The 20958-nt window shown below is 37.2% G+C and overlaps 1 protein-coding gene across 3 annotated transcripts in view; it reads right to left on the bottom strand.

Annotated features, from left to right (window-relative positions):
* Positions 1-20958, bottom strand: part of BAZ1A (bromodomain adjacent to zinc finger domain 1A) — a 60897-nt gene that overhangs the window by 30966 nt on the left and 8973 nt on the right. For 2 of the 3 annotated variants that reach the window (XM_038179820.2, XM_072038491.1), the window contains exons 4-9: positions 9283-9426; positions 5869-5970; positions 4476-4563; positions 3624-3758; positions 2907-3009; positions 241-407 (exon numbers count right to left, since the gene is read on the bottom strand). In XM_038179820.2, the coding sequence (XP_038035748.1) occupies positions 241-407; positions 2907-3009; positions 3624-3758; positions 4476-4563; positions 5869-5970; positions 9283-9426 (739 nt within the window). The remainder of the gene's footprint in view (positions 1-240; positions 408-2906; positions 3010-3623; positions 3759-4475; positions 4564-5868; positions 5971-9282; positions 9427-20958) is intronic. The other variant, XM_072038490.1, reaches the window with a different exon arrangement.

The raw sequence follows: 20958 nt of genomic DNA, 5'->3' as shown, positions 1-20958 counted from the left end.
CAAAATATTTCTGAAGTACGTACAAAGTAACTTTCTCCAGTTTGTAATATTAGTTCACAGAAAGTTTATCTAGAAATGCAGTTCCCAGTATGTCTTACAAGTATCTATTCTTCTAAAGCTGTATTTCTAGGAACTCAAAAACAGTTAATGGAAAATAACTAGAAGCAGATAGCAACTAAGGAACAAGTTAGGAAGCCACCATGCTGTTCCTACATGAAACATATACCACAAATGCATTACTTTTTCCTTTTCAATTTTGAGCCTCTCTTTCTCTTCTTTCTTCTTCATCCTTTCTTCTTCCACAATCTTCTTTAATTCCTCTCTCTTTTTTTCCTTATCTTCTTTCTCTCTTTTCCTGGCTTCCATAGCATTTGCCTTCTCTCGTTTTAATCTAGCTTTTTCAAAAGCTATGCAGGAAAGAAAAAAACACTTATTTACAAAGTGTTAATTTTATTTAGCTGTGCTTAAATATACTGATCTTTTTATAATTACCATTTGAAAAAGTTATTGTTTTGAAGACTGAATTGTTTCAGAAATTCAATCACTTGGAAGTTCTTTAGAGAATCAGAATTTTAGGGCTTAAGTATTATACATGTTTTACAAGGTTGTCATCACTGTAATAAAGTCAACTTTCTCTGTTCTTAATGAGTAAACAGATGTTTATTACTTATTTTTTTCTATCAAAAAAACAAGGATGACAACAGATTCCAACTGCGTATAATTACAGCAGTGTATTTAATAACATCTGCCTAATAAAACCATGTCATAAGTAGTAATGACACAACCATGAAATACTTGCGATAATAAAACCCTTTAAAGTGGTTTTTAAGTATTTAATATAGTTATTACTGAAAATTCAATACATTTCAAATCTAGTTAGTACTTGAGTGTTTTTTGTGCAAGTTTTACTTCTGTTATACAGCTTAAGCTGAACTTTAGTTGTTAATAAATGTTATTGCCTGAGGAGATCCAGATTTTCTTGTAGCTGTCTGTAGGAAAACAGCAAGGCACGTACTTCCACTTTCTGTGGATAGACAATATCTGTAAACTGCCACACAGGCTAACAAATAAAAAAAAGAATCAGCAGCCTTACCATTTTAATAGAATAAGCAAGAAGGCTAGAATCACAAGTGAAGAAAATGAGAAAAAGATCCTTACTTTAATGCAAAGCGTGTAACACTGGAAAAGTTTCCGATTCAGTTTTCCTGTAAAATTCTGAAAATAAGCTAGATCGTTTTTACAGCAAGGTGTGGGACATAACAGTAGTGACTCTCGCCCAGAAAATAAAAGCAATGATGCTCATTCTCCACAGTCTTCAACATAACAAGAAGGTTGATTTTCCAAGGTACTTGGTATTTTGCTACACCTTTTCACATTAGTAAAGTGCTATAAGCAGCTCTTTTTAAGAGACTTCATGAATCTTACTAATTACCATTCCAATTAAGTATTATTTACAGGTAAAAATATTCAGCTTAATATTCAGTTACACTAACAGTGCATTTGAAAGTGCATGTTTAAGCTTATTTTACAAATGGGATCATTTTTTAAGAAACTGGTATAGTGTCATACTTGTTTCAACAAGAAAAGATGCAGTTCTTAAAAAAATAGTTTAGAGTCATGGGACAACAGTAGGCTGAAAATGAACACACACAAGTGTGACAACGTGTTATTTAAGATTTTTTTTTATTCCATTTGATTCCTTCATTATTTTGTGTCCCCAACAAAGCTCAGAAAGCTTTTTACCAAGTCTGAATATCAACCTGCTACAAGAGCTTTTTAGCCAGGTGGCAGAAAACATTAAGAATACATTTGGATCTCCATGTCAGGCGACTTATTACAAGACTGGTTGCTCTGTCATTGTTTGAAACCAAATGTTCTAAGAGTTTTGGGTTCTAGCATCTAATCAGATAACAAAGGTAAAATTAAGCCAAAGCACATCTTAACTAGCCTTCCAGAAGCTGCGGTGAGTGCCACACAAGAAAGGAAGCAGCTTTGATGGTGTTCCATTATTACCTTATTCCATGCGGTCAGTTTCAGCACATAAGAAATAAATGTCAGTTGTGCAAAGATGGGGACAAAGATTGCAGAGCCCCTTAAACCCTAGCATCCTCATCTGCTCGGAAGGAAAGGCCCTGATCAGCCACATGCAGCTTTGCAGTTTGTCCAGTTAAAAGCAAATAGTGGACTACATAATGTCCCGAGGTCCCTTCCATATTAAAACATTGTATGGCAATGGAAATAAAAGACAGAAACCACAAGTTCACTGGACTATGTCCACAGCTAAAAGCCTCATGAAGGAAAATTGTGCTTATAATTCAAAAGATCATCTCTTTGTTTGGGCAAGGAGATGTTCTTTACTATGTCTCCACAAGAAGACGTGCCAGTTTACCTAGTTAAACCCACAGAATAGGTATGTAGGTCCTCTTATTGCATTTGAAACCCAGTTCAAATAGATCAGAAACACATCAAAATTAAGCCAAGAAACACTTCTTACGTGATTCGTGCTCATTCAATTAGAAAAATGTTGGTAGTTTTTTTATTTACAGATCTTCCTCAAATCACATATCAGTTTGCATAACTCTGTGCTTTGATACACATTCAGCAGATAAAATTTGGATTCAGAAGATATGCATGGACTTCTGCAAAACTTTATTTTGCTCCTTACTTCTGAGATAGAGACCAACATAGCTGGACTGCAAGCCTCATCCCCTTCCACAGTTTAGTGAAATAAATAGAATCAGGAAACAATTCTAACCACTGAGGCATCCTTTGCAATCCAACTGTGGTGGTACATTCTTATTACTTTCTCCCCTTGAAAGGCGCAATCCAAAAATACTCTTATTATGGCCAGCTCTCAGACCTGCAAGAACAGGTTCCACCAGTCACAAGACTAAACCTCAACTTACCCATGGCTTGCATACCTTCTTTTTGCCTTTGGAATCTCGTCTTCTCCTTTGTTACTTTATTTTTGTTTCCTTGGGTATTTTGTTTAGCTGCAATGTTGTCCTCCTGATAAGACAGTTGGGAGAAGGGAGTGGGAAGAAAGAATATAACATCTACAGTGAAATGACCTACAACAAATATTCCCATTTTTTCCATCTACTCTCTAAAACAATTAGAACAGTAACAGTTTATCAAATACATTGACTATTCAGAAATCCTGTCTTGCAATGGAAAAGAAATATAACTTTCATTCAGCTTTCTTTTTAAATAAAAAAAGATTAGAGCATTAGGCTTTGATGTGTGTAATTGCAGGCAACTGACAAAATAGTATCTGAGAGTATGAATTCTGTTTTCAGCAGATTATTTATTAATCATTCCCAGAAGGGACAGGTACTCCATATGCTTTCACAATACACTGCAATGCTAATTTCTTGATGGGATTGCAGAAGTAAGAATGACAAGAATGAGAAGATAAATACAGAGTTTGTTCTCTCTCACAGGCTTAAATACAAAGCAAGCTACTTCAATAACAATTATGCAATATTTCCCAATTTATCCTCAAAGAAAAAAAATGTCAACCTTAAATTCCAACTGTTCTGAAAGTTCTCAAAGAAAACGGAAGAACTGAAGTCTACACTGATTTGTCTCGATCTAAAGTTTAAAATTTTGTCATTACTTACATGACTAATGGACGCCTTCTTTGGAGGTCTCCCTCGCCGTCTGCTTGCTGGACTGAAGATAAATGTGGGTGGATCATCAGGAAAGAAGTAGGAGAAATGTTGTTCTGCTAGATTATATTTTGCAATTGATGTTGCCTTAGTAAAAGAGATGAAAACAGTACTCACTGTGAGATTGTTACCTTTTCATAAATATAAGTTAACTAATGAATCAATCATTCAAAGGACTCTAAAAGTAACTAGATTCACAAGTGGTTATCTTAGTATAAGAAATAAAACTGCAATAGTATAAAGGTAGAGTTGATCCATCAACAGGATAATAAAGAAAGAAGTACACATTTGAAAAACAGAATTTGGCCTAAGTTGAGACTTAGTTCAGTATACAGCATTTCCACAGCTAAAAGCATCACAGAGTAGTATTAGCTTACTGTATCAAAACTGAAATGGATAGTTTTACGTGACTTGGAAATACTAGCTGCATACCTTGGTGAATGTAAACAGACTAAGCAAAAAAAAAATACATTATCTAAACGTTTGTTTGTTTTATGTAGGTAAGAGCTGCCATTTTCATTCAGGATCTTTTCTAAACTGGTAATTAATGAAGATGTTACAGAACTAACTTCTGACTGGTCTACAGGCAACTACCATGTTGTTTACAAGCAAAAGTTAAAAAAACATTTATAGGAAAAAAAATACAGTATTCTTCATTTTGGAAAAATATTAACAACATATACTCAGAATAAGCTAAATTCAAATGTAGTTTAAAAACTGAGTAACAAGTAGAGAAGTGCAAGAAAGGACAAAAGATTGGTTAAGATCAATATTCTTTCACATAAGTCATTCCATCTTACTTACCTTAGTTTTAATGACTCCATCATGTGGTTCACAGTGTTGTTTCAGAAAAAGTTTAAGTCTATCACGAGAAAAGAGATGTTTCCTCCGGCTGTTTTAGGAAATAGAGGTAATATTATCAACTAACAATGTAATCATTGTTTAAATGAAGCTGACAACATGTGCAAGAACTCGTGTAACTGATCACATGATTAAGCTTTTTGCAATTTTCTTAATTATAAACTACACCCTTACTATTTATGCATATTGAAGCACAAATATGCATCCATAATTTCTGTTTTGAAACTCCTATTATGTCCTCTGTCTTACACATACACACACCTCTACAGCCTATTCAACTTCTCTAGATCCTCCACAAACATTCCATACAAACAGTGGCATTTATATCAAAATAAAAGGAAAATCCCATTGCTTTAAATGAGAGTACAAAACAAACATTAAGAGAAAAAGAGCACAAAAGTGGTATTCACACCCCCACAAATGACAAGATAAGGCACGAAAGTCTCAAGCCAGCAAATGTGAGAGGTGAATTCTCAGTTTGGTCAAGCTGTTTAACTCCTCTCTACAGGGCAAGTGGACACTAAATGCTTCCTGGAATTTCAGGGAATCTGTACTACTTCACAGAAAAGAGAAAAACAACCAGAATTGCTGAGCTTATAGAAACCATCTGGCTGGAAGTACCCTGGTATCATAAAATTCAGTAAGTGCTTAAGCACACGGAAGAATATAGATGATTACCTGAACAAGGGCTAATTACATCAAGTGACTTGCCCATTACACAGGAATAGTTTATGAAAAAAATAATCCTGATTCATGTTGGAACAAAATTACTTGAAATCCCTGATATTTTTTTCAGAGCATCCACATTATAGTTTTAATACACAATCTACTCTTAAAAAAACATAACGCTTGTTTTCAACGAAGTTCAACAAAAAGTTATGTTATTTTTAAAATAAAGTCTTTGCGGCTTTCTATTTTATAATAGTAAAACAATCATTGTTATAATGCCTGCTTCAACACTTCAAACCAGTATCATAACAAAAAAGATTTCACAATGCCAATATTTAATAAATGTTACACAATAGAATTCTCAAACTTTTTTCACCTACTTCATTCACAGCAGTAGGGACAGGTATTATTAACAATAGCAGGTCTCATCCTTATACCGGTAAAAGCCCAGATTTGAAAAGAACTGGTTTATGCATTAGAACTAGTAAAGCTTAGAACCCTTAACACAGAAATCTCAAGAAACACAGTAGTTTGTTCCAATACCTCTAATTAATAGTTCTAATGTATTACGATAAAATGACATTTCACATCAAAAATGTCTTCTCAGTGATACAACTCACACAGTTGTTGTAGAAAACCATTTTAACTTTCATACACTAATTTTTACCTCAGCTGAGATGCTTTAACAATAACAGATTCATACAGTTCTTTTTTAATAGGTTGAACTTTGTATTTGAACAAAGAAGGATCAATTATGGCTTTCTTCTTCCTAAAAAAAGGTTAAAGAAAAGTTAAGTTAGCTACAATTACAAAGTATTCATTTTTATTCTACATGTTATATGTATTTGTATACATACACAGCAGACCACTTTAGAATACCCAACCAGATTTAACAGAGACCATTGGTACCAAACTGGACCTGTTCACTCCTGCCAACTTTTCTGCTACTTGTTTTAAATCAAAGTCAGTAGAACTGCCAGAAACAGGAAAGAGAAATTTTTGTGGACTGTACAAATGATTTGTTGGGATGATCAATTTTGCTCTTCAGAATGTCAAACCCATCTCTTCATATTTCTCAGAGGTTATTTTGAACCACTGGCAGATACAAATCTTACCAATCCTTCGATTGCTTTGGCATGGTGACCACGTGGCCCTGCTGTATTATATTTAGACAGCATAACCTTAAGGTAGCCATTACCACAAAACTGAGACAGATTAAAACATATTCAGTCCAGGATATGACCATCTTGATATCCAGTCAGAGTCTGGTTGGAGCTACCTGTATGCTGCAGTAGTCACGAAACTACAAAAGTTGCAAGGGAAAATACTTGAAGACTGATAGCAAAACGCTGGTTATACCACTCTGGGGAGAAGACAACTGCAGTTAGAAACAAAGCCCTGACTTTGAACATTTTGGTGAAGGCTTTAAGCTGCCTGAAAGCCAGTACTTCAGTTTTTCCTTACAGTAGGTGGTAGACTTAGACCTACCATCACTATTATTAGACCTGGGATGAAAGAGCAAAAGAGAGAAAGAAAATAAGAATTGAAGATGAAACAAGATTAATGCTACTGAAGATACTATATAGTTTTATTGACAAGCCATGACTACACCTTTTAACATACTCTTTTCATATTTTTTTCCCCAAATAAGGGCAGAAAATTAGGATGAAGACCATAAAAGAAAAAAAAATAAATCAGAATGGTGAGGTACTACTGGCATTATTTCCAAAAAACTCAGTTACCTCTGTTTACATTCCCAAATTTGGGGAAACAATTAACCATTCCACAAAATAAAGATGATACAGTCACTTCAGACTGAATAAACAACTAAATTTACTGTCACAAACTAGCTGGCAAGCCAGTAAGATTTGTTTCTAGTATTTCTGATGTTGATGGTTCAGTTTACCCATAGCCCTTCCAGAGGGAAGGCCATGAATTAAGTGCAGCTGATATTGTATAATCACCAGCACAAGCCCCTTGGTCTGTCTGCTGCTGACAGGAAAGCAAGAGCCTTACCATTAGCACACTGTGACAGAAGTCTAGCAGTTGGAGGTATGAACACGGCTTTTGTATCACCACCACTACTCTCCTTTGTGTCAGAGGATTCCAGGCCATAGCATCAACAGTCTAAGAGCTAAGAGGACTGCTACCTTTTGCTTTGTAACTCAGGCCTTGCAAGGCAGCCTGTTTTTCTAAGTACAGGAGTGAGACTGTTCTGGCCTTTCTCTCCCCATATAACCTAAGTTTTTACTGCAGAACACAAAAAAAGCCACCAGGAAATTCCCCCCTTTCTCCCCCCGAATACTTGACTATTTCTGCCCCAAGCAAACACGAGTCGGGTCAGAGAAAGGTTGGGATCTCTAATGACATCTATTTTCAGTTAAGATTCTCTAGCCTTACAGATTCTTTAGGAAAAATATTTGCAGATGGCCCATCAATCTGTGCTGTGCTCCCCTCCCCCCCTCCCAAATACACCCAGCATCTGCTGCACCATTGTTTGGAGGCACTGCAGCTTTGCATGGAAGGTGGCTCTCAAAACCTGGGGATTTGTCTGCAAACGGAGGCTGAACCATAGTTCTGAGTACATCGACCTGACATTGGTCCCAAGGCTAACAACATCCACATTCTCATTTGTTATTAAAATATTAGCTCAAAACTTTTCAGTAGGAATTTTAAAGCCATAAGAGGTTTACACTTAAAGCTTGTAGAATACTTTTATTTATTTATTTTTAAAGGCATGGCACAGAACAGTGCCTCAAAAACATACTCTTACAACTTCTCTTGCTAAGAGAAAAATGTTTTCTTCCCTTCTCTGCATTGCCAAAATAAGTAATCAGGTGGGGAAAACCAGAGACTGATAGCATAAGACTGACTTACTAACAGCTCTGCACGCTTAAAAATGACAGCATTATAAAGTGATCAGTCCTGCAGCCAGCTCTGTGTGCACCTGCAATATTCCAACAACCTCCTTTCAAATGCCATATGCCTTGCAGAACAGAAAATGCATTAATTTTCTCAAAGACGTAGCACCTCTTCATGAACAATTTGGACAATGCCCTCAGAGGACAGGAGAGAATTAAAAAAAATAAAAAGTTATCCTACACTACTTTCTTAGCCAAGTGAGGAGCTACACCTTAGTTATTCAAGGCATGTCAGGCCACAGAAGTCTTAACACAGCAATCAATAACAGATTAACTTCTGCATCTATGTGATATCTAAAAGTCACTAACAGTTTGGGTGAAAGCTGTATGTTGCTAGATACAAGACTAGGCCCATTTCAAACACTCCTCTTTCATCAACATTGTGCTTGCGAAGCCCAGAAATCTTTCCTCTCATAGTGCTATGATAAGCTGGACACGAACTCAGTTACAGATCAGTAAAGGGATATTCCACTTTTAACACTCCCATCATAGACCAGAAGCTCTCTTACTCAATGTCACTAAGCTACTGCAGAATAAATACAATTCCTTGATACAAGATGCATGCTTTTTCATTGCACCTAAGATTATAATCAAATCAATGAAATACAGTGGTATAATATTTACACACACAAAAAAAAGCTTTATAGATTTATATTTTGGACAAACAGGACGACTATGAAAAGACTTCAGTTATAACAAAATCATGTCCTCTGAGGCAATCTCAATTTTGAGTGCCATTATGGGATATTTACAGATGAAGTGATACATCATGCTAACTAGTACTGTAGAATTATAGTATAGAACTGCATTTTCCAGAATATAGCAGCACAGGTTCTTTACCACAGAGAGGACCAGTGACAGGCATACATGGCTCTTCCAACACGTTTCAACACAAACACTGTCATTCCAAACAGATTAACAACAATTACTCTGTAGGTACTCAATTTCTCATAATACACAGCTCCCTGGCTGATTATATGTGGCATAACTGGCATGACAGAGTAAGACACCTGCGAACGTTCAGCTTGTCACTTGCAAGCTGGCTGAATACTCACGATCCATACAGATGGAGCAATTTGTTTCAATCAGACCCTGCCACATCTGCTTTAATCTCATTTCCACCCAACCCTCATGCTTTTTACTGTAAAAGTATCACTTACCCATTTTGTGCAGAACTATTGTGCGTTTCTGAATCATCACTGTCGCTGATGACAATGGTGTCTCCGTCAGCACTGCTGACATGGCCGTTCGCCATGCCGTTGTGATGCGCTGGGGCAATGACTTCCAAAATCTTGCACTGCAACCTGAAACAAAAACAGGCATTTAGTACTGCTGAAATTTTTCACTAATGGAGAAAGTTGAAAGTTATAGCAGCTGTTATTTTAAGACTACACCTGTAACTGAACATTATATTATCTACTGAATAAATGTTTAAATAGTCTTGCACTGAAATACTAGGTAAAATATTCATTTCATGAGTTTGTTAGATGAAACTCATCTGCTTACACAGCTGCCACCTTCACTAATCAGTGCAAATTTCAAGTCATTGGCAAAATTGAGTGAAGTTAGCGCCAAAATGTAGCTTAAATAAAGTTTGAAAAAAAATATTAAAAGTTAATGAGTTACTTGTGTTACTTTACTACCAGACACCACCGAGTCTTTTATATTTATTTTTGTAACAATTAAAGAAAAGCAAAAGACTTTTTAAATACCTAAATGTTTTTACTCGTAAGAGATCATGATCTACCGTTGTTGATGACCTAAATAAACAAGGCTGAAACGATCATTATGCATCTAATCTTAATAATGGCCCATTTATCTGCTGACACATATTAAGGCTCCATCTGGCATGCACACAATTGACAAAACAAGTCTATCCCTTTGCCATCCTGAATGTTAGTTATAAAAAAAGACAGAATTAACTATATATCAAAAAGTATAATTAATCGACACTTAATGTTGGGTAACTACCATAGCTGATTCTTAACCACTTTCACCCTTTCCTGGAGTTCCATGGTTCATATTTTTTAGTTTTATCTCCTAAAGCCTTGTCTGCTTCATGAAAATTAACCATTGCAGTCAATGGATGCTGTCATATACTACCACTAAAAACTCAAAGGGTTGGGGAGGAAGAAAACAATGATTCTCTTCTTCTAGGCACCAAACACTACCCCTTGAAATGAATAAAACAGAACACATGAAGCACAGGACTTGAATTAGCTTGGCATCATGCCTAAATTTGGAAAAAAAAAAGAAACAAACTAAGCTAAACTAAAAGAAAAAAAAGTCTGCAACATACAAATTTTAAGGGCCCTTCTATCTAAACTGAACTAAGCACTTGCAAAAAGGAAAAAATGTGGAATTATTAAAATATTTCTTCAAACCAGCACCTCTTTCTGTAAGTGAATAGCACTGTCCAAAAACCTGCACACAGAGAAAAAAACAGATGGGCAGAGGGAGAAAAAGTTGAAAACGTTGAAGTACCCTAGGTCACATTCACTTGTGAATTTAGCAAGGACCAGTAAAGCAGTTAGTGCCTGCAGGTGTCCTCCCCAAACCTCTATCCAACAGAGAGAGCGCTCCAAGATGCTCCAACAAGGCATGTCATCAAATAAATAAAATCTATTAACAGCCTTACGTATTCCTAGAGTAAATACAACAATATGTTTAATTATCCATGGGGACACCAGAGTTGTCTTCGTGTACAGTCAGCTTGAGTCCATCAGACTTATTAACCTCAGGCACTCTGCCATTTAAACACAGCTGGCCCCATTTCCAAAGCTAGCTGGTTTTGGTCTGGAAGACACATTTTCCTGATGAGCAGAGCTCAAGTTAATTAACTGTGCAAATCTAAACAGGCTCCATGTAAAGAACCAAGAACCAAGTGCAGCCGACCACATAGCAGAGACAGATCCTAGTGGCTGTTCACAATGTAAGTTCAGGTCTAAGGGGGCTTAAGGTCTGGCCCAGCATCAGACACTGCCTCACTCCTAAAAGAAAAGTCAATCACATCAAATACCCTGTTCATTACAGTATCTTGGTTTTCCAGTATTTAGAATATGACACCCCCCTCCCACCAATTCATACTGAATAATATGGAGTTGAAAGGATGGCAGAATGTATATCTGGCTATTAAAAAAAAAAAAAAAAGATTAAAAAATGTATTAGTAAAACTATTTCTTCCACATTAGGAAATATTTTTCCCAAAGAGTTCAGTACAATTTGTTCAGTTCAAATTTAAAACACTTAATGACTTTCTAATGGAAAAACAATCAAAAGCATTAATGTTTAAGGCTAATTACACTTGTCCATTTTTCTAAATTGTTTACTATTTAAACACCACTAGAGGGAGCGCATATACACTGAATTTGCAATCTCCGTAAAAACAGCCACATGAAAGCTTAATCACAACCTACGCTACCCAGTGCCATGAAAGGACAAAGAGTCTGAAACACACATACACGAATCAATCCTCCTGGACAAAGGATATTTGAATATTTAGTCACAGAGTATTTTACCAACACTTAATTCACCTGTTTATCCATCAAACAGCCCTGTAATTTACAGGGTATCACATCTTCTCTCTATAAAGAAATTATACATTCTATATGCTTGATTCACTAAGTAGTAAAATCCCCCAAACAGCTGCTTTTTATTGTTATTATTAAGCAGGGAGAATACTAATGGAATAAGCTAACACAGAAAGCAAGTGTCTCTGCTTCCTCTATACCTTCATTCAAATCATTACCTAAAATCTTTGGGGAAAGGAAACAAATGAAACACACAGTACCCAACTCAATAAAAGCATAATCCAATGAAATTTAATGGCTAATGGTAGACAGTAGATTAAAGAAAGCAATGCAACCATTCCTCCCAGCACTAAAGAAACAATCTAGGAATGAAGACTTATTTTAACCTTGTTACAGTCAATTCATGGCTAGTTGCAGCAAAATTCCCTGGACAAAGATGCTCCACTTGTAATGGCAATGAAGGTCTGCTGCTTCAAGAACTTGAAACATTCCTAGAGTTCATTTATAACATTTCTTATTTTATATCATAATGCATATAGAAGAGCAGAGCTGAAAGCTGAAGCAAGACATCCAGGTGAAGTACACTAACTTAAATACGTTCTAAAAAGGATACCTTAAGATCTTTAGAGAGCTTATGTCAAAGTCAAACAGATCAGATTAGATCTCCTCTTGCAGAAAAACACACACAGGAGAAAAAACAAAACAAAAAAAAAACCACCAGAAACAGTGCAGTTTACTTATGTTCAGTAGGCCTGTTTCTAAAAGTTACGTGATAAGCTCTAATTCTAGCCACAGAGACATTACAAATTGGTCCCAAATCCAGCTACCTGCCATCACAGACAAGCACTTTATGAGACCATTGATTGATCAGATTGTAATTCATCAGATTAATCAAATAATCAGATGTAATTTTAAGAGCTTCTTATGAATTTCTAGAATAGATTACTTCAGTACCTTGAATTATTCAGAGTAAAAACCTTTTTGTAACTTCCCAACCTATTTTTTAACATGCCCAGTCTCAACTCGGTTGAGAACTTTAGTTTTTGCTAGTCTCAGAAAACAAGCTGAGATCTCTTTTGATAGGTTAAATAGATGTTACAGGAAACAGGAAAGGTTCCAATAAATGCTTGGCCTAGATGATTGATTTTTTTAAAGGAAGAAAGGAAGAAACAACACAGGAGCCCAACAGTTTTAAATAAAAAGCTACAAGATGGATCACTATTTTTTTTATTATTATTATTTTATTTTTAAATACCAACACACATCTGTCTCTGAGGAAAAAAAAAAAAAAAAAAAGATCTATTCATTTCCATGAATTTCAGGTAGGGCTGGTCAGCTGCACAAAGTAGAAGAACATCAGACCCTAGCAATCTAAAGGTTCTAGGGACCTCAGAGAATACAATATTCAACACTTCCATGCTGTAAAATGTCATCTATCTACACACAAACGTAACAAGAGCTTGCCGCAAAACAAAGGAATTTTAAGCATACACCTCTTAGAATGGTTGGGTTGGAACAAACCTTGAAGATCTACTTCCAACCCCCTTGCCATGGGCAGGAACACCTCCCACCAGATCAGGTTGCTCAAAGCCCCATCCAGCCTGGCCTTGAACACTGCCAGGGATGGGGCATCCACAGCTTCTCTGGGCAACCTGTTCTAACACCTCACCACCCTCATAGGGAAGAAATTATTCCTTGTATCTCCTTGTTGTATCACCACATGCCATTGTAAAAAGTCCCTTTACAGCTTTCTTGTAGGCCCCCTTTAAAGCCTACTGGAAGGATGCTATAAGGCATCCCCAGAGCCTTCTCTTCTCCAGGCTTAACAACCCCAACTCCCTCAGCTGCTGTTCATAGGGGAGGTGCCCCAGCCCTCTGATCGTCTTTGAGGCCCTCCTGCAGGCTCACTCCAGCAGGTCCACATGCTGGGGCCCCAAAAAAAACATACACCAGGTTGGCTCTCACAAGAGCAGAGGGAAATCCCCTCCCTCAACCTACTAGCCACACTTTTTTTTGATGCTACTCAGATATGGTTGGCTTTCTGGGCTGCAAGCACACACTGACAGCTCATATTGAGTTTCTCATCAACTAACACCCCAGGTCCTTCTCCTCAGGGCAGTTCTCAATCCATTCTCTGCTCAGCCTTTATTTGTGCTTGGGATTGCCCTGATTCACGTGCAGAGCCTTGTGCCTGGCCTTGTTGAACCTCATGAGGCTCACCCAGGCCCAGCTCTCAAGTCTATCAAGGTCCCTCTGGATGGTATCCTTTCCCTCCCATGTGTCAACTGCACCACACAGCTTGGCGTTCACAGAAAACTTACTGAAGGTACACTTGATCCCACTGTCCATACAGCCAACAAAGTCACAACACCAACCCCTGAGGAATGCCACTCATCACTGGTGTCCACTTGGAGACTGAGCCATTGACTGCAACTCTTTGAGTGCAACCAGCCAATTCCTTATCCACTGAGTGGTCCATCTGTCAAACCCACTTCTCTCTAAACTGGAGAAGCATATATCATGCGAGACAGCATGCAAAGTACTTGACAAGGCCAGGTAGATGACATCAATTGGTCTTCCTTTATCCACCAGTGTTGGAAACCCCATCATAGAAGGCTCCTGAACTTGTCACACACGACTCACCCTTAGTGAAGTCACGTTGGCTGTCAATCACCTCCTTATTTTCCATATGCCTCAGCATAGTTTCCAGGATGATCTGTTCCATGATGTGCACTTAAAGCTGTACAGCTATAAAATTGTACTATATTTTTGGAATTCCATATAAACTCCTCTGTAGTCATATTGTTCTCACACTGAGACAGATGTTTGGTGCCTATAGAGGCACAACAGGCAAGAGATACCTACTGGAGCCTGTGGCACAAGGCATGGTTACTCCATAAATAAAACTCCATCAGTCTCTCTGAAGAATTATTCTGGGATGTATTTTGAAGAGCAGCTTGACACGACTAGCAGAAAACCGTAGGGTAGGACTGAACCTTGTCATTCCCAGAAGAATGGTAAGGATGTGGCTGACTGAAGGTATACAAAACCAAATTGCATCTTCAGCCTCTGACTACTGCTCCAGGAAATGCAGAGATGACTTAACACTTTGACTCTGCCAAAAGAGGGAACTCTTCCCTTGCCATTACACCTTCCAGCCACATACTTACCGTGGTGCTTGCTTTTTGTAGCTCTGGCATTCAGTACAATTTATTAATTGCCATTAAATTGAATTCACTTAACTGACAAAAAAAAACAAACTAATCCAACATGAAGAGCTGGGTAGGTGCATTTCATCAGCTACTTTCAGTGGCTCACCAAAGGATCTGATGAGAATCAGAGTTGTTTTTTTCTGAACTCAAAGGCATGTACACAAGCCATTATTACTTCAGGAACAAGCAGGTATTTCCACTCAATTCTGCTGAAGCAGTGGAAGAACACAAGGAGAAAGAAAAGCTGCATTCCCATAGGTAGCTGGCCAGTAACAGGCATCAGAGGATGTCAAGCTTAAAACTTGATCCTGCAGCTATATGCAGCTTCATTCTTCCCAAATGCTCAGTAAGCTTTTAAGTGAAACGAAGCTTTGCAGTTACAAGATCGATAGGAAACAGACCATTTCTTACTGCCCACCAAGTGTTCTGCACAACAGCTTTTGATCTAGTTGATACTACATGTTGCTGCGATACAAATAATGGTCTGGCACTCTGCTATGTCCCCATCTCAAGTCAAAAAATCAAGGCCACTCTTGAAGGCCTAGGTGAGTAATAAAGGCACCTCTTGAACATGTTACAGTAAATGGACAAAAAATCCATTTGAATACAGGACATTTATTTCTTAGATGCAAAGCTCTGTTTCAAACTGGGGCAGAGGGAGTTGGGGGGAGGAATACTTTGATGCCTACATTTAACATAAACAACAATTAATAAGTCAGGAGCAAAAGGAAATTCACTTTTTAAAAACAGACCCCTAAATGAAAGTAAAGCTAGTGTTTCAAATACCAGAATCATAAGTGTTTTTTCTAATACAGCAACCACTTTGACTGCCCAACACTTGCTTCACAATATTGCACTGATTAAAAAATAAAAACGAAAAAACAACCAAAACCCATACCTTAAAATTTATACAGTTATATTAGTAGGGAGTATGCACAGAAATGAGAACTAACAGAAACTGGCACCAAAAGTAGTTTTAACACCCTTTTGATAACTTGTAAGAAATGAGTTGCAGGTTCTCTCCCACATATCATCATCTCAGCTTCCATTAGTCAACTACAAATATTTTTATTAGTCAACAAATATAAAGATATTTATATGCCAAAGGACTTAAGGGCAACAGAAAGTGAATTCTTCAAACATGATTTTTCCAGTCCAGAAGTTGAGTGATCCTTAGATGGCAATGCTGGAAACATGCAAACTATATTTGCTTTATGAATAAGTAAGCATATTTGACAGTACTGGAGAGCAGCTATTTCATAATCTTCACATTAACTTTGCGACTGGAACTCAAATTTGGCTTTTGTAACCAAGCAGGAAACTTTTCTGCATTGTATGCAGAAGTTTCTTAAACCTTTCCAATACAGAAATGCACTATAACTTTCTGATTCTATAGACATTAACTCCAGTGCCTCTGCATCCAGCCAGCTTTGAAAATTATATATTGAAATAAAAAACATCAGTGGACTAGAAATTGAATTAAATTCAGGTAACTCATTACAACCTGACGGCTCTGGAAGGCACTTTGCCTTTTACTTCTTGGTGGGCTTATCAACTTGTCCTAGTTCTCAGCAGTCAATTATTTATATAACTATGCATAATAGCCAGTTGTCAGGTCAAATGAAAAAGTTAGAAAGTTAGTTATAATCACCTTCTACCATGCTAACCCATATCAACTAGGCATAGTAATGTTGGCAACATGCTACCGTGCATCCCAGTTAAGACTTACGGAGAAGAAGACAGTATGCAAGTTTTTAACTGTCTGAACGCAGTGGTTAACCCATGATGAACAGGCCCAAAGCATTAGGACATGAGCAAAACAATCAACGAGTTTAAAAATTTTCACTGCAGACAAGGTTGTTCCATGATTATCTACGTTTCCTGTAGTTTAGCAGTGACCAACACCAGATCATTCAGAGCAGAGGCTGTGTATCAGCCTATACCTCAATCTTCCTAGCAGAGAAGATCTACTAGTTCTGTAAACTGTAGTATTTGTAAAATGAACACAATCTCTTAAAGCATTCTGGTATGGCTTGCTTACAGACCCCAAGCAATTATTCTTCTGCAGTGGTGTCATCTAGTGGTCACATTAAGTGAGAAAATGCATTCCCTTTTTTATATCTTTCACATTCTATATGTTGTTGTGTTTTTTCTTTTTTTTCCCTTCTTATTCACTACCTCTAAGCAACCTATTTCAGTCTGCAGGTGGTCAACTTTTTAATTAGGTTCCTTACTAACTGCTGGACAACAACTGGTTGTCCCTCAACCCAGCAGGGAACGGAGGGCATCATCCCCTAAGCTTTTAAGGGGGGGGGGGAGGGAGACGAGGGGGTGTAATCAAAGAGTTCATAAACTAGTTCAACCTCAAATCTCAGATCTTTTTACTGCTCCAGCCAGACTGCAAGTTTACAGATTAGTTAACTAATTATCACGCTACTCACCTGTTTACCCTAATAAAGAAAGCCATTATTTCTTTTAATACTATTAAATCTCAGAACACTGATGATAAATCACATCTGGTTGTTTACACATGCTTTAAATCTAGTTTTTCCTCTGACAAATTAAAAAAAAAAAGCACTGCTGACCTCAAGCAGAAAAAAACAGGTCCTACAGCTGAGAGAATCACACAACTGTAGGTTTTATTTGGTTGCTATTCTGCCTACTAAGTTATTCAGTGATGTTATTTCAGGTAGGCTTCCCATACCACAGATAACTGACTTCAGATTCTAAAATACTGTAAATCACTTTAAAAAATTTTAAGCACTAATAATACAACACAGTACTAAGACAACAACAGATGAACAGATTGCTGCAAGATATGCCATTTTCTGTGGAAAAACAGAAAAGACAGACTAGTACATATGGGTCTTAAGCTCCAGTTCTGATGTGCAATAGGAAGCAATTCCAGTGACGTGATCAACATTTATCCTTCTGTTTCAATAGTGTGAGCTAAAACATTAACTGCTTATTTTAAATCTTAAGGGACAATGGTTAACTGTTACCCTTCCCTCTCAATAAAATAGAGAATTTCCATGTCGTTATCAATAAAATTCTTTCCATAAACAGTAATTTGACATTTTAAGTTAACAGTATTTAGCGGCAGCTGTTTTCAATGCGTTGGCAACTCAAAAAACTTGGCACTTAATTTGAAAATTTCAGTCTATATTATATGATATTTTCTGACTGGTATTTCAAAAAAAGTATTTTAAGAAAGGAATACTAGGAAAACGTTACGCAACTCCTACAGTTCTTTACCTTTGAATCTGAGCACCTCCTTTTTAAAGCATGGCACAGCTGCCACTTTGGAGGAAAGTCAGCCCACGTTTCACCAGGAAAGCTGAACACATACTAGCCATTTTTAATCTATACATCATCATTTAAAAGAGTTAAGGAGCAAAGAGAATTCCCTCCTTGTGGCTTCTACCAGACTACCAAGTTGCACACATCACTTACACTGACTGCCTGACCACACCACACCATTGGACTCAGGGCATGGGGCTCTCTCTGCTATTTATTGTTCTGGTCAATAAGGACTGTTAAGGCACCAGACATACCAAAATAACAGGAAGGACAAAATATCTAACAAACCCCCCAAGTTCCTCCTACCAGACCTCAGCAACAGAAGGCTAGAAACTGTAAGAGCCTGAAAGGGACCAGAAATGTCACTGAGGCACAAGATTCTGTAAGAACCAGAACACGCAGGTTGAAGACAAAAAACACAAGTCTCCAAAGTTGCTTTCTGCCTACCTTCTGGATAAAGCACCTGTCTTCTTACCCTTCCAGATCACCTGTCCATTCCTTATAGTCCTATAGACTGCTTCTTGTTCTCAAAATAAAAAATATGTACATTAAGCCAAAACACTAACTCTTCTCATCTTTGGGTTCCCATCCATTAATTTTGTTCAACATCTAGAAAATCACATCAAAGCAATCCATCCTACAAGAATATTAAACGTGCAAAGTTAAGAATTATAAAATATTAATACTTAAATTGCTTGAGCAGCCTTTATTTACCCTTGGTTACATGAGCATCACGGTGTTAGTTTCACATTAAATGATGCATGGAGCTCAGGTAATAAACAATCTTTGTGTAGAAAGATTCATACCTAAATGCAGTGTAACCGTTTACAACACTATGAAAATGAGTTCTCACGATCTGCCCAACTCTGTTGGTCTGATGCTACTTCGCTGTAGATGGACTGTGACCATTTTTGTGAGAAACTATCACAAAAATGCAGCTAGTCACAACAAACACGCCAATCACTGCTGAACAGCAGTGCTATTTACGAGTAATGAGTTGGTATACTTAAGCCCCAACACAGTCCTTCAAAATACAGGTCAAAGTCAACCGCTAACTGGGCAGAAGAATAACCACGTCTCACCTCCTCCCACTTTGTATTCTTTAATTATTTATCTCCAAGCATAAAAATCCCTCTGCAGTACCATGTTATTTGCACTGTTTCCTGAATTTAGTATTAAAGACCTGAAGTAGCTCCCTACTATACATTTGGCTAGAATATCCGTGGCATACAGTCAGCTATGGATAATTTTTCATTCTTCATTTCAACAGAAACACTTCACACTGATGCAGTTTAAAGCATACAATTCCTAGCAGGTTAGTTTTTGATGGAAATAGATTTCATCTGAATCTCCAGTATTTTGAATGATTATCTAGCCTACGCCAAAGGCTGAAGAAATTTAGCTTAGGCCTTATTAATAAATTGTTCTGTGAAACTAGAACATAAACACAACGTTGTTAGATATGCATCTCCACACAATTTTGAATAACCAAGGAGACTGAATAGAAAGGCTGCTAGAAAAAATAAAGATAGCTTTATCTTCACGAGATAGACTGATATCACAACTTTATCTGAGCAGAATTCAGCCCAGATGGTAGTGCAGAAGCCATTTTGTTAGGACAAACTTAAAACATGATTCATGATGGTGCGCAAGGAAAAGTGAAACAGATTCTGAATTTCGTAAGATGAATAAACAAGAAAGATTTGTATTTATGGCACATAAGCCTACTTCTCACGTAAGTTTTAAAAAGCAAAAGATACACAGGCGTGTAATTGCTCTTCTAAACGCTTAGCTAAAAAAGGTGAGAAAGTTGTTCTTGGAAAAAAAGTTTGATATTCTTAAGTACTCTTTTCATTAATAGTTTGGAAATTGACAGTATCTTCAAAGATGGGAAACAAAGGCATTGTATTATGCTATTGAAAACTAACAGCTGAGCTACACTTACATTTATTAATATTCAGGTTCCTGGTAAAATAAAATCTTATTCACAAAGCAAAATTAGTACGGTGCTAAGGGTGACACGGGTTTATTCACTATACAAGCATAAGATGAGAAAGATAGAAACAGACTTTGGATTTATGTTTTCTATACTGGAAGCAACAACTCTATCAAAGGTGTTCTTGTCTAGGTTTTGCAGACTGAGACTGGTTGAAAGAAATAGAACAGGGAAGAGATGGAAAGATTTTACATTAATTCCCGTCCCACCAAGTACGTACCCATACAAATTTCCTTACAAATTATCTCCTGCAACACAGATTTCTCTTCCTGATGTAGTACAAGATTTGCCTTTAACAAGGTCTGGATCAGTCACTAAGAAAACCCATACTGAACAGAGACACCCTCCAATGACCACACTGAATCAGCCCACTCCTACCACCCAATATGTACAAGGTTATTATGAAGCCCATATTGCCCAGGTTGCGCCCTGTCTGCTCTGCACTGTAAACTGGCATCTTCCTCCTGGCCAAACAAGAACAGATGAACACACAAAGGCTTTAATACATATTCTGCAGGTATTTCCAAGTTAAGCACGGTTAAGTCTTTCAATTTTATATTTCAGTTACAAGAAACTGCAGACTCATTTAGACTAAACAAAGACCTTTTCTAATCCTCTCCCAGAAGTTGCTTAAAGAAAGACTCAGGCTAGCTAGGCGTTGTAAGACAACTTACTTATACTACAGAGCATATGTACTGATGATACGAAGAAGCATCTGAAGCTCAACATTCTTCCAAATTTTATCAGTTTAAGATAACAATAAAAATGCTTACAATATATAAATCAGTGCAAGTATAG

The sequence above is a fragment of the Anas platyrhynchos genome, chromosome 5 (assembly GCF_047663525.1).
Source record: "Anas platyrhynchos isolate ZD024472 breed Pekin duck chromosome 5, IASCAAS_PekinDuck_T2T, whole genome shotgun sequence".
NCBI lineage: Eukaryota > Metazoa > Chordata > Aves > Anseriformes > Anatidae > Anas > Anas platyrhynchos.
The sequence above is the reverse complement of the archived record's forward strand: the minus strand, read 5'-3'. Positions and strand labels throughout refer to the sequence as shown.